Here is an 18,256-nt window from a genome sequence, read left to right as displayed (position 1 = left end):
TTTCAAACAACAATTAAAATCTGAAGGAGTGAGACTCCACAGATGTAAAAGCTAATTTTCAGTTCCGGAGAACATGTTTTGTTTTGGCAGTAATTAAAATTATCCAGACTATTAAACATTCATTGACACTTGAATAGACAAGCTTTAACTTTATCTGCCATGTTCAGTATGTACAACTTCATGGTCTTTGCGTGTTTCAATGATAACTCTCTTGGTGAAATACTGTGATAGAATAGTTTATGGAGGATCAGGGCAACTAGGACAGATACTTCTGGATTTCCACATTTAACTGCATTTGTGGGTGCTGGAAATTGCTGTCCAAATTACTGCCTATTATTGGTCAGTACAGATAGCCTCACCATTATCTCTCAGGCAAAATCCAGGCCAAATTGTTTACTCTTCTCACTGCTAATCTGTATTGCTATATTTGACAACTGAAATAAATTTCTGAGCTGACTAATGTAAACTAATCCCTTAGTGAACAGTTCTCACAGTGGCAGTGGGTATGTGTATACAGCCAAATTCTGGGAAAATTCTAGTACAGTTAAGTAGAACTGAAATTTTTAATTGCTAAAATTGCCCCCCCCAAATCAGAACTCTCACTATCAGGAAAATTTCCACACTCTACACCCAAGTAAATTACAATTTTTAATTGATAGAATTTTAAATTAATATTTCAATGACTCGCATATTCATGTTAGTCAACATTAGAAATATCACAGCTCGATTACGATGGATTCCGGATCAGGTTGCAGCATTTGAAACCCAGTAATTGTCATAATATACACCAGTATATCATGGTGCAGACACACACTGATGGACACACAGTGGGACCAATCAACATACACAACACCGCAGCCAATCACCAGTGACAGCACACACTATAAAGACAGGGGGCATCAGAGTTCCCGCTCATTCGAGTTGCAGCTAGCTAGGAGGACAGAGCTCACAGCCTGTAACACAGACATTCACCATGTGCTGAGTGCATCGACTGGTTAGGACAAGGCAGAGATCTTTAGTTAATGCTAGTATCGTATTAACCCACAGTCTAAGTATGTTAAACAGTTAATGATTCAATAAAATAGTATTGCACTATTTCAAGTGTTGGTGCCCTGTATGTGATCCAGAACACCCAACACATCATGATACTTGGTGTGGTGGGATACTGGCACTTCTTAGACCTACCTGCACGTGATCTGCCTTCCGCCAGCATTCCGTCATCCTGCAGCATGGACAACATCAGCCCGCCGCCGCTCCGCATCGCTGGCAACCTCGGGGCCAACTGGAAGATTTTCAAACAGCGCTTCCAGCTATTCCTTGAAGCCACTGACAGTGAGGGCGTCTCGGACACCAGAAAGATTGCTCTTCTCCTCTCCACGGCCGGGGACCATGCCATCCACATTTTCTTACCTTCGCAGATGATGAAGATAAGACGAAGTTCAAGACGGTCCTCCTTTGACACCCACGGCAGCATAGAGGTGAATGAAAGTTTTGAACGCTACGTGTTCCAGCAGCGTTTGCAGGGTAAGGATGAACCTTTCCAATCCTTTCTCACGCACCTCCGCATCCTTATGCAATCTTACAGCTACGGGCCCACCACCGACTCCATGATACGCGACCAGATCGTTTTCGGTGTTCAGTCGGACCCCCTACATCAGCAGCTCCTCAAAGTAAAGCAACTCACCCTAGCGACCGCCATCGAGACCTGTATCTTACATGAAAACGCCACGAGTCAGTATTCCCATATACAAGCGGCTGAAACGGTGCGGCAAGGTCCCCACGAGGCGGTGATTGAGCACCCCCAGGGCCTCAGCCTGGATGAGGGTGGCCATTTTGCGCTTGTACGCACCAAACGAGGGGACGGCGACGTTGAGGAACGTCATGCGCAGGCGCGCATCACGCACGACCGCACATGCGCGGTGGCGCAGCGAACGTACTGATGTCACGACGTGCGGCAACTGTGGCTCCGCCCATTTAAAGCGGCAATGCCCCGCAAAATCTCGACAATGTCTACAATGTGGAAGACTTGGCCACTATGCTGCCTTATGTCGAGCAGCTCAGCCTGCCAACTCCCATCGCTTCAGCCAGCCTCGCAGGAATGTTCAGGCAATTCAACCCACGGTCACCGAGTCCGATGCGGACCTCCCACACAGCAGTGACACCGAGGACCCGAAGGCGCCTTTTCAAGTTGGTGTTGTAACGAAAAACAGGCTGTCCCCGAAGCAAAGACACCAGCTGCTGTCGGTATACAGCATCACAGAATTTTCACAGAATTTACAGTGCAGAAGGAGGCCATTCGGCCCATCGAGTCTGCACCGGCTCTTGGACAGAGTACTCACCCAAGCCCAAACCCCCACCCTATCCCCATAACCCAGTAACTCCACGCAACACTAAGGGCAATTTTGGACACTAAGGGCAATTTAGCATGGCCAATCCACCTAACCGGCATATCTTTGGACTGTGGGAGGAAACCGGAGCACGAGGAGGAAACCTACGCACACACGGGAGAAGGTACAGAATCCGCACAGACAGTGACCCAAACCGGGAATCGAACCTGGGATCCTGGAGCTATGAAGCAATTGTGCTAACCACTATGCTACCGTGCTGCCCATCGATCCAGACGATGAGTGGTGTGCCACCCTGACAGTCAACCGATCCCAAATACGATTCCGCCTGGACACTGGTGCCTCCGCCAATCTCATGGCGTGGTCTGCTTTCCAAAGCCTTTGTGTCAAACCAGCCATCCTTCCATCGGCCTGCCAGCTATTGGACTACAATGGCAACATCATTCCTGCTACCGGCTCGTGCCAACTTGAAGTGACGCACAAGTCACGGAAAGCCATCCTTCCTTTCGAGATTGTGGGCTCCTCGAAGGACTCCCTGCTTGGCGCACAGGCGTGCAAGCTGTTGAACCTCGTTCAAAGAGTTCACTCTCTCTCTCCTGATGACACGCCTGCCTTCCAGGACGCTGATTTCAGGGCACAACTCGACACCATCATCGACCAGCACCGCGACATCTTCGAAGGCATGGGCACGCTCCCATATACTTACAACATCCTACTCAAACAGAACGCCACGCCTGCGGTGCATGCACCTCACAGAGTCCCAGCACCCCTCAAGGACCACCTCAAGCAGCAGCTGTAGGACCTTCAAGACCAAGGAGTGATCTCAAGAGTTACGGGACCAACCGACTGGGTCAGTTTCATGGTATGCGTAAAAAAGCCTTCCGGCGAGCTGAGAATTTGCATTGATCCCAATGATCTGAATCGCAATATCATGAGGGAGCATCATCCAATTCCCAAGCGCGAAGAGATCACATGCGAGATGGCTCGCGCCAAGCTCTTCACCAAACCTGACGCCTCGAAAGGATTCTAGCAAATCCAGCTCGACAAATCCAGCAGGAAACTGTGTTCCTTTAACACCCCCTTTGACAGATATTGTTACAACACGATGCCGTTTGGGATCATATCGGCTTCAGAAGTGTTCCACAGGATCATGGAACAAATAATGGAAGGCATTGAAGGTGTTCACGTCTATGTCGACGACATAATCATTTGGTCCACCACCCCGCAGGGGCATGTCAGTCGCCTCCAGCGCGTGTTCAAACGCATACGGGAGCAGGGCCTATGCCTCAACAGAGCCAAATGCACCTTTGGTCAGACGGAACTTAAGTTCCTAGGGGACCACATCTCCCAGTTGGGTGTGCGGCCGGATGCGGACAAGGTGGCTGCTATCACAGCCATGAAAACGGAGAGGACAAGAAGGCGGTCCTCCGATTTCTGGGCATGGTCAACTTCCGAGGGAAGTTCATTCCTAACCTCGCCTCATACCACGGCTCTCAGGAACCTGGTCAGGAAGACGACAGACTTCCAATGGCTTCCTGCCCACGAGCGGAAATGGAGAGAACTCAAAATCAAACTCACCACTGTCCCGGTCTTAGCCTTTTTTGATCCAGCGAAAGAGACAAAAATTTTGACTGATGCCAGCCAATCCTGCAACGCGATGAGGCCTCATCATGGGCCCCCGTTGCATATGCATCACGCGCCATGACCCCCACGGAACAGCGCTACGCGCAGATAGAAAAGGAGTGCCTGGGCCTGTTGACCGGTGTCGTCAAGTTTCATGATTATGTGTACGGCCTTCCCCAATTCACCGTCGAGACCGACCATCGCCCGCTGGTCAATATAATACAGAAAGATTTGAACGACATGATGCCTCGCGTCCAGCGCATTCTGCTCAAGCTGCGGCGATACGACTTCAAGCTGGTATACACCCCGGGCAAAGACCTAATCATTGCCGACGTTCTCTTCAGGGCAGTGTGACCCAGCGGGATGCGTCTGCCAGGTTGACGCCCATGTGGCCTCTAATCTACCTGCCACGGTTGAACGCCTCGTCCAAATTCACTGCGAGACGGTGGCTGACCCTTTGCTACAGCGTGTCATGCGCCATCTAACAGACGGGTGGCTCAAGGGCCAATGCCCGCAGTTCTACAACATCAGAGATGATCTGGCAGTAGTCGATGGTGTTCTCCTGAAACTGGACTGCATTGTCATCCCGCACAGCATGTGCCAGCTCGTCTTGGAACAGCTACACGAGGGCCAGCTTGGCGTGGAGAAGTGCCGCCGACGGGCCCAAGAGGCAGTGTAGTGACCCGGCATCAATGGCGACATCGCCAACACAGTGCTCAACTGCCCCACTTGCCAGTGCTTCCAGCCGGCCCAACCACATGAGACCCTACAGCCCCATGAGTTGATCACGTCCCCTTGGTCCAAGGTCGGCATTGACCTGTTCCACGCGCTGAGCAGGGACTATGTCCTGATTGTAGACTACTTTTCAAACTACCCGGAGGTGGTACATTTACACGACATCACATCGCCTGCAGTCATCCGTGCCTGTAAGGACACCTTTGCTCGACACGGCATCCCACTCACTGTGATGTCAGACAATGGCCCCTGCTTCGCAAACCAGGAATGGTCCAACTTTGCCAGGAGGTCCAACTTTGTGCATGTGACATCCAGTCCCCTGTACCCCCAATCCAATGGCAAAGTGGAGAAGGGCGTCCACATAGTCAAACGGCTCCTCTGCAAGGCTGCCGATGCTGGATCCGATTTCTACCTCGCCATGCTGGCCTATCGCTCGGCCCCACTGTCCAGTGGCCTGTCGCCAGCCCAGCTGCTCATGGGCCGCACCCTGAGGACGACTGTGCCGTCCATTCATGTCCCAGACCTCGACCACGTTCCGGTCCTTCAACGAATGCAACTGTCTCGTGCACAGCATAAGGCGGCTCATGACCCCCGTGCAGCTGATCTCCCTGCTCTGGCTCCAGGTGACAATGTCCGCATTCATCTTCCGGATGGTGGCGGGTTTGCAACCGCTGTGGTTCTTCGGCAGGTGGCTCCCCGCTCGTTCCTAGTTCGTCTACCGGATGGCTCCATTCTGATCCGCAATCGATGTGCCCTTCGTCTCGTTCCGCACTGGCTACGTGATCCTCCATCATTGCCATGCCCTCCTGTTGACCCTGACCTGGACTATGCAGAGATTCCGGTCACTCTGCATCCTCCTCACTCTGACGCAGTCCAGCCCGCTCCTCAGCCGGCGGCTCCCGGCCCACCCTTGAGGCGGTCAACCAGAATTCGTCGCCCACCTCAGAGATGTAATTTGTGAACTTTGTGGACTTATGGACTTTCTGATTTGTTCTGTTCTTCCGTTTAATCGTTCAAGTGGTTTGTATATAGTGTGCATCGCGTTATTCTTGTGACACACAGTTTTTTTTTCTGCACCAGGCACCTTCCCATGTAAATAGCTTAGTTTTTATGTACATAGTCCTGTAAATATTTCGCACACACGTAGTCAGGAACATGCACTATACACTATTTATTGCCACACAGATACATTTTTATAAAAGGGGGGATGTCATAATAGACACCAGTATATCATGGTGCAGACAAACACTGATGGACACACAGTGGGACCAATCAACATACACAACACCGCAGCCAATCACCAGTGAGAGCCCACGCACTATAAAGACAGGGAGCATCAGAGTTCCCGCTCATTCCAGTTGCAGCTAGCTAGGAGGACAGAGCTCACAGCCTGCAACACAGACATTCACCATGTGCTGAGTGCATCGACTGGTTAGGACAAGGCAGAGGTCTTTCGTTAAAGCTAGTATTGTATTAACCCACAGTCTAAGTATGTTTAAACAGTTATTGATTCAATAAAATAGTGTTGCACTATTTCAAGTGTTGGTGACCTGTATGTGATCCAGAACAACCAACACATCAGTAATGATCATCTATCTCAGCAAGGTTAGATAAGAAGGGAAGACACATGTCCTTTCTCACACTTAGGGAATTGCCGGAGTACCCTTGTACAGATCTTTGTTTACCATGCGAGGGAAATAAAGGAAAAAATACTCCATGAATGTTATATTTATTATTTTAGATTTTTGATATAAAGTGAAATTATTCTTCAATTTATTTTCCAATCGTTATGAGAAGAAAGACTGATATTATCAAATCCATCCTTCATGAGGACTGGGTGTGTCCCTCGAAAAGAACAGTCCCTTCACATGTGGGGCATGAATTTGAATCCAGCAAAAACTTGACAGGTAGGGGGAAAGTCCATCTTTGATGCAATAATTTGTATTTAAAGTACTCTGTACAATCTCATCCATTTTTTATCTACAGTACGTGGGTGGCCATATTTCAGCAGTTATTCTCAATAAGTCTGGTGCATGAAATGAAAATGACATTGTGGTGTGACAGGAAATGTGACAGATATGTACAAAACTGGAAACGATCAATGGGGTGCTTCACTGTTCAGGAGGAAAGCTTATTTTTAAAGCAATTATGTTTCAAAAATAAAGTCCTACAACAGGTGAGCTGCGACTCAAAAATACATCATCAGACATTGCCATCATACAAAATAGATGACTTTGGCCTGCTCAGATTAAAGTACTAGATTTAATTCAGAAGGAGTTTGCTGCTACACACCACCTTAATTCTGAAGATCCAAACTAGCCGCAGGTCAATGAGTTTAGTAAAGAGGGATGTCTCCTGGAAACTGAACTGAGTTAACCAAACTCAATGCACTTAGGTCCCTCATAGTTTGCAAAGAGAAGAGACTCTGAACTAAGCCCGGCTTTAGCTAAACTTTACATCAAAGCCCTCAAATCTTGTACTTAAATTAAAATTTCAAGTGTTTACATCCATGCTTATCTTGTGATTCCATTTTTCATTTTAATAATACCAAGCTTATGGTTGGACGACATTCATAGAATCTCTAGTGCAGGAGGCCATTCAGCCCATTGAGTTTGCACTGATCCTCCAAAAGAGCATTCTACCTCGGCCAACTCTACTGCCCCATCCCACAACCTAACCGACAGACCTTTGGACACTAAGTGACAATTTGACGCATGAAGATTTCAGTTCTTGCATTGGAAACAATGGAGGTTTATGGATTGAAGCAATGCATTTGTTCTTAATCTCTGTGGCTCAGTTGCATCAGGTACCAGAGGTAGGTCCAACCAAATAGTCGCCGTCTCTCCCTTTCCTGAGGAGGTCTCCTTCCCAGGGGGTGAGGGATTTAAGCTGAGTGGGCTACTAAGAGTGGGTGCCAGTCTTCAGTTCCCGATATTATGATCTGACTATCTCCCCACATCTGCTTTGGCCTCTGCCCTCTAACACAGCTCACCAACATTTGTTAGCCTATTTGCTCAAGCACATTTCCCCAGCCAATAACATGTTGGCTGTTGCAGAATGGCAAGTATGGTTGCCAGGTTTCCCAGAATACCATCTGGAGATTGAGTTTATATTTATAGTTGTTATTTTGCTGCAACGGCAGTAGGCAGTGAAGGAATGATGATATATTTCCAGGTTGGTGTATGACTCGGTGGGGAATTTGCAGGTGCACCTGCTGTCCTTATTCTCATTGCTAAGGTTCATTGTTTTGGAAAGTGCTGTCATTTTGGTGAGTTGCTGCAGTGCATCTTGTAGATCATGCACTGCTGCCACTGTGTGCCAATAGTAGAGGGAGTGAATGTTGATAGGTGTGATAGAAATTGACTTTTCTAATCAGCTATAACCATGACAGTAAGGGAAGATGAGAGAGGTTTAATTGAGAACTCATTAAGAATAATTAACTATAATCATATTAAGCATTACTTCCGTGCAACAATAGCTGGGAATCCACTAAGGCTTAATCCAGATAATACTCTTTAATTTTTAGGTATATTTTGCAAGTTGCTTGAGACTGCAAGGCCAGTGACGTCAACTAGCTAATAGGCCCCATTGTATGGTTAAAAACTGGGCGGCTGTCCAGTACAAGTAGTCCCGTTTTTATAGTAACAGCCAGTCTAGGGCTGATAATTTCTCAACGAAAACTGTGTTTTTCTAATTAAATTGGGAAGCGATGGAATGAGAAATTGGCACCAATATATTTAAATACATATATCTCTTAAATTGATAGACAGACAGTTTGGCCGAAGTGAGTGAATTATAAATTAGTTAAAGCCAATCAGAAGTAAAAAGAAGGCCAGACCTGAAGATAATAATCTCCTTCAGAATCACTTACCGAGATGGAAAGGCTCATTCCGGAATCACCCTATCCATATTTCTGAAACCTATTTCTTTGCTGCTTGCTAATCGCCATCTTTCTTTTGTTTAAATCACTTAGTTATGTTATCCTGTGTATTATGATTTGAAGAATTACCACGATCTGTAATCGAATGAAAACTCAACTGTACTGTATTCGCTAAAGATAATTAATCTGACTAGCTTGCTGCAGGGCGAGTCAGAACTTCCTAAATGTTGTATTTAAAATAAGCTTACCAGTGGCACAGCTGACAAATAAAGTTCAAGTGGACTTTGCCAAAAAGCACAGACTTGACCTCTGTTATTTGGGAACTGAGAAGGGATAACGGATATCCAGGCTTCCGAATAGACACAGAGATCCATCAACTGGCGCTGTGAGCAAGGTGGTAGGTGGGGTGCCAATAAAGCGGGCTGCTTTGTCCTGGGTGGTGTCAAGCTTTTTGAGTGTTGTTGGAGCTGCACTCATCCAGCCAAGTGGAGACTATTCTGTTATACTCCTGACTTGTGCCTTGTAGATAATGAACAGGATTTGGGGAGTCATGGGGCAGAACTTTATGATCTCCTATGGGCATGTTTTTAGGCAAGGAGCCCCATAAAATTCTATGGGTGCCTTTCCCACATCACACCCTCCCGCCCTGACCCGGTCACTTAAGGGCCACTTCGCACCTGGCCTCAGCTTTGTGGCTGCCAGAAGGAGAACGGCAATCAATGCGTGGGAAACCCAGCATGTTAGCCTGCATGGGTCTTGGATGGGAAAGGGGTGGTGTGCCTTCTTCATGGAGCCTCCTTTTCTGATCACAGGCCAGACATCCCCATTTCCCCCTCCAAAGAGAGCTCCACCGTCCCCTGTGCAACTCTCACCTGAGTGCCCCTTACCCATCTGGCCTATGCAACTAACCCCATTGCCCTGACTTATCCTCCTCACCTCTCAACTGCCCCATTTCCTCTTCTGGTCCCAACCTACCTGTCATCTAGTTCCTGGTTCTTTATCAGGGGCTGCATGCTGCCCTAATAGTGATCACAAGTCCCGGTGGCACTGCTGGGGCCAGAAGGCTGCCAGTCAGATCGGCTAGTGGGTCTTACAGACAGGATTTCCTCCCCAGATAAGGCAGGACACTCACACCTGGCCAATTAATGCTTCGCAGAGCATTGGCTGGCATTGGGGCAGCCTGCTGGAGTGGGGGAGAATATCATCATGATCGTTTTTGGTGGCAGTGCAGGAAATCCCACCACCTTAAAAATCCTGTCCATGAGGTTAGCAGCTCACAAAGAATTAACAGCTTCTGATGTGTGTGTGTGTGTGTGTGTGTGGGGGGGGGAATTTCTAGTCAATGGTAACTCCCGTTATGTTGATGATTTAGCAATGGTAATGCCGTTGAGTCTCAAGAGGGTTTAGTTAGATTATCCCTTGTTAAGAGTTGGTGTGGCACACTTATTACTTGCCACTTACTTGTCCAAGCCTGAATGTTTCCCACTTCTTATTGTAGGTGGACAAGGACTTCACTATTATCGAAGGAATTGCAAATGGAACTGAACACCCTGCAATCATCACTGAACATTTCCACTTCTGATGTTATGATGAAGGGAATTCATTGATGAAGCTGCTGAAGATGGTTGGGCTTTGGATGCTACTCCCAGGGACTCCTCCAGTGATGTCTAGAAACCAAGATGATTGGCCTCCAACCATCCATCTATCCTGTGTTAGTTATAACTCCAGCCAGTGGATAGTTTTCCCCCTGATTCTTACTGACTTAAATTTTACTTGGTTTCTTGATGCTACATTTGGTCAAATGCTTTGATGTCAAGGGCAGTCACCCTCATCTCGGGAATTCAACTTTTTTGTCTGTAGTTGGACCAATGTAATTGAGGTCTGGCAGACCCCAAACTTCATCAGTGAGCAGGTTATTATTGTGTAAGTGTTGCTTCATAGCACTGTCAACATCTTCCATCATTTTGCTGATGGGTGAGAATAGACTGATGGGACAGCAAGTAGATTTGATTACTCCTCCTTTTGGTGGACAGAACATACCTCAGTAATTTTCCACTTTGTTGGTTGGATGTTGTAGCTGTATTGAAACAACTTGGTGAAAGACGCAGCTAATCCTTGAGCACACGTCTTCAGCACTACAGCCAAGATGTTGAGGCGCATAGCTTTTGCTGCATCCACTATGCTTAGCCATTTCCTGATATTATGTGGAGTGACTCAAATTGGCTAAAGATTGGCATCTGTGGGTGTGGGGACCTCGAGAGGCACTTACACATGAAAATGTTTGCAAACGCTTCAGCCTTATCTTTTACATTGACATACTGAGCTTCCCCATAACTGAGGATGGGAATGTCCATGGAGCACCTTTTCTTCCCATTAGTTGCTTATTTGACTGGATGTGGAAGGACTGGAGACTTTGATCTGATCCATTATGGGGTCTCTGTGCTCTGTCAATAACATGCTACTTTTCTGGTGTTTAACATACACGTAGTCCTGTGTTGTAGCTTCACTAAATTGGTATGAGGGTACCTCATTTTATTTAGGTATGCCTGGTGCTGCCTATGCCTCCTTGAACCAAGGCTGGTCCCTTGGCTTGGTGGCAATGGTAGATGTGAGGGATATGTTAAATCGTAAGGTTACAGATAAATGGGAAAATATATTCTGCTGCTGCTGATGATGGCCACAGATAATCTGATAAGGTTTTTTCCCCCTCTGTTGTGCCCCAGGCCCAGTCTGGCAAATATGCCCTGCTAACTTGCCAATTAGGTCAGCAATGGTGCTACTAAACCACTCTTGGTGATAGACAATGTAGACCCATCCAAAGTACATTCTGTATCCTTGCGACCCTCAGTCCTTTTTTAAAAAATTTAGATTACCCAATAATTTGTTTTTCCCAATTAAGGAGCAATTTAGCGTGGCCAATCCACCTAACCTGCACATCTTTGGGTTGTGAGGGTGAAACCCACGCAGACATGGGGAGAATGTGCAAACTCCACACGGACAGTGACCCAGGGCCAGAATTCAAACCCGGGTCCTCAGCGGCGCAGTCCCAGTGCTAACCACTGTGCCACCCATCAGTCCTTCTTCTAAATGGCGCTCAACATGAAAGGGCATGATTCATATGCTGAGGGAGGGAAATCAGTGGTAGTCAGCAAGAGATTTCCTTTCCCATCTTTGACAGGTAGCCATGAAATTTTATGGGGTCCAGAGTCAATGTTGAGAGCTCCCAGGACTGCTCCATTCCAAATGTTTATCATTGTGTTACCAGCTCTGATGAGTCTGTCCTGCTGATGGGAGAGGACATAACAAAGGGATGATGATGGAGGTGTCTGGGATATTAGAATAATACTTTCCACTATGAGTCTGACTAGGTCAGGCTGTGCCTCGCGAGACTGTGGAAAAGTCTCCTAATTTTAAAGCATCCCCAGATGCAATGAGGAGGAATTTGCTGGGGCTTCCGGGCAGGGTTTGCCGTGTGAATTTCCAGAGCCTAGGTTGATGTCATGTGGTCTATCAAGCCTAATTCTTATTTGACTTTCTGTTGCAGTTTAATACAACTGAGGGCTTGCTAGGCTTTTTCAGAGGACAGCCGAGAGTCGACCGCATTTTTGTGGTTGCTTCATGCCAGATTCTGCAAAGCATTGTTGAATTCGAGGGAAAAATACTGACTAAGTTGGTAACAGCAACATTTGCCAGTGGAGAAGGGGACAATCTGGTTTTCAAAGAAGATGGCCAAATTTGATCCATTTTGTCTCTAAAGCAGAGATCAACTGAGGGGAGAGCTCTTTGGCCGGTTCTCATTGGGGAAAGACCTGCTGGGTCCTAAAGATCTCTTTGGAGAATGCAGACCTCTTTCTGGGTAACGCTGGGATTCTTCTGGATCTTTGGCACTCTCTTCTGGGAATATGTAAAGTATAAGTTGAACAGATGAGTGTGAAGATCTGAAATTACTGGGGCTGGGATGCTCTTTAGCATCTGACGTTTAGCAGGCTAAGGAACCTTTCTAACTTTGGAGGCTGCACGTGCTTCTGTTGCATTCGTATCCAGCGGAATGAAGAGATGCAATTGTCCAGATCTTAGGATTTCTGATTTATCAATCCTGAAATCAAATTAGTTTGCAAGGTTCTTAGTAAAGTTCTATTCTGCAACTTTGTTTTGAAGAAAGCTTATTTTTGAAGAAACTGATACTTCCTGATATCATCACAAGAAGAGTGACTTCTAGAGTGGAACTCAGTGCAGTCACTGAAAAGTGTAACTGCCTCTCAACTCCAGGGATTATTTGATATACATCCAGTTAGTGATACTCCAGATCATACTGTATTCTGCAGGCTACATTGCACCCAATATCAACTCCAGAATGTAGGCTGTTGTGTTATCCTGCTTCGGATAACACAAGCTTCTACTTGATGCAGTCTTAACTAAAGGATGCTCCAGACTCTGAAATGAGTTCAACGTGTTTATTGAACTATTAACACAGTTCTCAAATGAGAACTCTCTGCTAATCTAACTGTAGTAACTCAGTCTAACTGTATCAGCTTGCTCTAAGCCAGGTGGTGGGGTGTGATGTTGCTGATCAACCCTGTCTAACTCTCCAGATGTCTGTCTGTGGAAAGAGGCAGGGTGCGAGTGCCTCACCCCTTTTATAGTGTTGCGAATGTCATGCGGTGTTTGTGGTGATGCCACCTCTGAGTGTCCTGACTGCCCATTGGTTGTGTCCTATTCTGAGCGTTCATTGGTTGCATATCATGACACAGGCTATCTGGATTCATTTCAATTTGAAATAAACTCAGTCTGGAGGAATGGTTTCTCAAGCTAATGATTCATGCATCAGTGTCCTATCCTGGATGGAGTTCTCCGTTTGGGAGACTATGTTCTCCTGCAGGAGCTGAACTGCACCAGCTTTATGATTCCCTTGGGGTCGTAAAGTGGGATGCTGGCCCTCGGCTCCTTATATAATAGCTTTATCCAGTACACAAACCTGGATCCAATTCCAAACAGCTCTAGAACTGCCATCAAGTACCCCCATTCAACCCGGTCAAACGCTTTCTCAGCCAATGCCACAACCACTTCTGTTTCCTTCTCCTCTGCCGGTACCATAACCACGTTCAATACCCTCCTAATGTTCGAAAAGAGCTGCCACCCTCTCACAAACCCCATCTGATCTTCAGCTATCACCTTCAGGAGGCACTCCTCAGCCTACCTGCCAGTACCTTCGCCAATATCTTTGCATCCATGTTTAAAAGTGATATGGGCCTATACGACCCACACTCCGTCAGATCCTTATCATTCTTAAGTAACAGGAAAATCGATGCCTGCCCCAAAGTTTGTGGTAACACCCCCTTCCCTATCGCCTCCTCAAACATCCCCACCATCAGCGGTCCCAGCTTATTTTTGCATTTTTAAATTATATTCCACCAGGAACCCATCCGGCCCTGCCACCTTCCCCGACTGCATCCTCCCAATCGCATCTTTTATCTCCTGCTCCATTATCACCCCCTCTAATGTAGCCCTGTCCCCCCTCCCCTAGCCTCGGGTACTCCAGCCCATCTAGAAATTCCAGCATCTCCCGGTCTTCCCCAGGTGGCTCTGACCTGTACGACCTCTCATAGAATTCCTTAAAGACCTTGTTAATCTGATCTGGAGCTACCCCAACTTCCCTGCCCTGTCCCGCACCTGGACAATTTCCCTTGCCGCAGCCTCTCTACGGAGCTGACCCGCCAACATAAGGCCTGCCTTCTCTCCATGCTCGTGAACTGCCTCGCCTCAATTGGCGTATCGCCTTCCTGGTAGTCGGTCAAAGCTCGCCTGTAGTTCCTTACTCTTTTCCAACTGCGCTGGGTCCCTATCTTCTGCATATCTCCTGTCTACCTGGTCTACATCCTTTTCTTAATACTTCATTATATTTCCTTGACTGTTTTCCCCAGAATATAATGCAGAATTTAAAGAGCAATACAGACTTGGATGCAAGTGCACGAAATGCAACATATATACTGGCTATGGTGGGAACTCACATTGATGCAGGGCTCGATATATTGTTTAACATTGATCTTCATGGTGTTGTATAATACTCACTAGTAAGTAAGACATTCCTTCAGTGCAGCATTTTCTTTTCTGCATTTTACAACCATTAAAAGGCCCTCTTCCTGGCAGCATTTAGTAAAGGCTGTAATGACACAAGAATTCAGTCAACCAAATATTATTAATGCATTCGTTCTTGTGAATATTACCAAAGACATAAATGAAGGTGTTAACCTTACACAGACACACATTGTGATATGGTTGGATCCCTTAAAGAGGTTGATTGATCAAATGACTGATAAAAGATTGAAATCCAGTCAAATTATGTCATGGTGTAGTTCTTCACCATCTAAACTAACCCAGAAGGGAATAAGTCCTGATTTGGAGCAATAACTAATTCAAGGAAAGCACCTGTTTGGTTTAGCTATTTTACAACAGCATTTGGTCAATTAAGAACATACATACAGATATATTACTATCAGTCTTCATTCAGCACCAACAAACAATACAACATTACCTGGAGACTGTGGTTTGAAAGAACTTCACCAAAGTGTTAGATAGCTGTAATAGTGGTTACTAGGGCAGTAACTCAATGCACTTTAACAGTGTGCTATTATCTGTCATTTGTTGGTGCTGAGACTTAGCTGCTTCAAAGTAATGAAACTAGAATCTACCCATACTACACAGCATCACTCAAATGACGTTATAACCTCTATTGCCATATGGCCAGATAAGGGAGAAAATTAAGAAAGGAAATGGTGAAAGAAAAAAAAAAAAAGAGGAAATAAACAATGGGAAGCAGTACAAGAAAGAAAAGTAACATGAAATTCAAGACGATAAAGTACTATTCTTTAAATTCTGAGTAGTGACAGCCATCAACATGGCAATACCCACTCAGCATTATACTAATCAAATCCTCATAACAGCCCAGAATAAAACAAAAACATTCACCTTGGAACTGTTGTGTCAAATAAATTATTAATCCAAATTACTCATAGGAACTAGATATTGTAGCAATGTTCTGTGCATCACATAACTTTAGAGTTCTTAATTCTCTCATTGAATAAATCATTGTGCAGGCACCAAAGTAGCAAAAATTGATGGGATCGTCTCAAATGGGATTTTATCTACCTCCCTGGATTACAGTTAACATAACCGTACCTATTTCAAGAATTCCTTTTCATCTTCTACCTTTATCAATCAAGCTATTTAAATATCAAAAGGGAAAGTGCTGGAAAATCTCAGCAGGTCTGGCAGCTGTAAGGAGAGAAACGAGCTAACGTTTCGAGTCCAGATGGCCCTTTACCAAGGCTATTTAAATGGATTATGAACGGCCTAACATTTTACATACGACCAAACGAAGAGCAGGAGGAAGCCACTTGGTCCCTGCTCTGCCAATCAATAAGATCATGGCTGACCTGGTTGTAACTTTAGTCCCGCATTCCTGCCTACCCCCAATAACTATTTTAAAATTCTGGAACTTGTATTGCAAATAACTGCAGTAGCCATTCAAGAAAGATCTGAAAGTTTGTTGGCAAATTCTTCAATCTAATAAATAAAGTAATTTTCATTCGCAGTGAAACAAGCTACTGCACTAATTCCAACAAGCAATTTCTACAGCTGACTTTTTGCAATGGAAATTCTTAAAAGGGACTAAAACAATCTTGCTGCTCAGGTTAGTCTCCTATTCTTGAAAGGAGAAGTAAAATTAAACATTCTGCCATGATTTAGTTGAAATTTTTAGGGGCACAAAAGGCGCACTTAAAACAGAAATATCCAAGTGCTTAGAGAACACTGGACTTAAAATGAGGTTGCCTGCCCAAGTTACTTTTCAGTTCAGAATGCTAAACCTGTAAAATAGAATGTGATTAGCTCTGAAATACCAAATTAAGGAATTCAAAATTAATGTACAGTTGCATACTGAAATATTACTCGGTTTACCTACTACAAATGGTAATAGCCCCATTAACTCTGTTTCCAATTATGTAAACATTCTTATTGCAAATGCTTTTTCTTTTCAACACAATGCAGAAGGTTGCTGAATTTATCCTGTGATAAAACAGGGACAGAAGCCCTGAGCACATTTAATGGCTGAAACCTTCCATCCTCGGCTGCAGCTGGGATTTTCCAGTGCCGCTGAGCGAATGGAGTTTTGGCTGGAACGCCAAGTTTTCCATTCTCGCTCATGACGGATCCTGCCATGGACGAGACCGGAGAATCCCGCCCAATATCTTTTGCCCAAACAAGCCAATGTTTTTGATGGGCGACTATTAATAAACAATTCACTTACAACTTAAATTTTCAAAATCCCATAGGTTTTGGCTCTTTATCCTTTTGGCTCTTTATCCAACACAACATTTCTGCAGCTACTGATCTGCTCAAAAATACCCTCACCTCCACCTTTGATGCCCTATTTCCTGTTGAAATTATTACTCATTCTCACCATTCCTCTAGGTTCAGCCTTCATCTCCACTCCTATAAGTTTAAAAGTTGGAGACTTGAATGGGTGTGGCGGACAACTGGTTTAGCCCTTCATTCTCTAGGCCATTAAAGTACGATTGGGCCTTGCTTGTCAACCAAAACTATTCTACTTCATTGTTCCATTTTCGTCCAGGAATACAAAGATAACCCCAGCTTTTTCTCCCTAATATAAACCATATTCTTAAACATCTCTATCATCTCCTCCAATTTTAGTTCCAATAAGTGTGAGGAGCTTGTGGACTTCTTTGTTATTAAGATTATTCAATCATCTGCCATTTCCCTCCCATCTCCCAGCCAAATACCTTCTACGGCTCCCCCTGCACTAGACCCTTACATCTTTCTCGTTTCTTTATCTCCTCCATGGCCCCCACCCCAAACTCATTTTTCCCACTGGACCCAACTCCTATTGCCGGCAGCAGAGGGGCAAGGAGGTGGAAGAAGACGACAAACAATAGAAGGCAGAAGGAAGACTGAGGGGAGGGAATTTGCACACTGAAAATCCTGCATGAAAAGTTCACAAACAAGTGTCATTGGAATACCACATCATTTACTGGAAGGGGATGGATAAAGGCTCCAAGGATGGTGGGTAGATGTCTTAATGGGGCATGGGTTTTTGCAGGTGATGGGCCCGGATGGGGAAAAGATGGTTGAATTTAGGAACATACTTCTTCTTGAGGTTGTTAGACTGGGCTGCTGGCATCCTTAACGGTCTGAAGACAGGTGGGCTGGTGAGAGTGAAAAGAGTATGCTGGGTGAGACCTGAGGATGAAAGGAGACCTGACAGCCCCCAGCTCATCGGTTTGCTCAGTATTACTTCCCTAGTGATTGTAATTTTACCAAGTTCCTCTCTCCTCTCCAACTCTCAATTTACAGCTAATACTGAAATGTTTCTTGTATCTTCTACAGTGAAGACAGAAGAAAAATATCTGTTCATTACATCCACCATTTCTTGGATATCTACAATTAACTTCCCATTCTCACTCTCCAGAGGTCAGCACTCACTTTACTTACTTTTTCCTGTTTAGATACCTATAGAAACTCTTGCTATCTGTTTTTGCATTCCTAGCTAGCTTTCTCTTGTACTTGAATTTCCTTCTCCTGATTAATCTTTCACTCATACTCCGCTGTTCTTTATATTCGGACCAGTTAGTGAGGGACAGTTAACTGCCAAGCATTG

At 45.5% G+C, this 18,256-nt stretch overlaps 1 protein-coding gene across 1 annotated transcript in view; it reads right to left on the bottom strand.

Annotated features, from left to right (window-relative positions):
- cmc1 (C-x(9)-C motif containing 1) overlaps positions 1-18,256 on the bottom strand; it is a 113,211-nt gene that overhangs the window by 5,156 nt on the left and 89,799 nt on the right. The window contains exon 3 of the mRNA XM_072509350.1: positions 14,653-14,743. Within this exon, the coding sequence (XP_072365451.1) occupies positions 14,653-14,743 (91 nt within the window). The remainder of the gene's footprint in view (positions 1-14,652; positions 14,744-18,256) is intronic.

Source organism: Scyliorhinus torazame, chromosome 6 (assembly GCF_047496885.1).
Source record: "Scyliorhinus torazame isolate Kashiwa2021f chromosome 6, sScyTor2.1, whole genome shotgun sequence".
In the NCBI taxonomy this organism is placed as follows: domain Eukaryota; kingdom Metazoa; phylum Chordata; class Chondrichthyes; order Carcharhiniformes; family Scyliorhinidae; genus Scyliorhinus; species Scyliorhinus torazame.
Note: the sequence above shows the minus strand (reverse complement) of the source record. Positions and strands in the feature narration are given on the sequence as shown.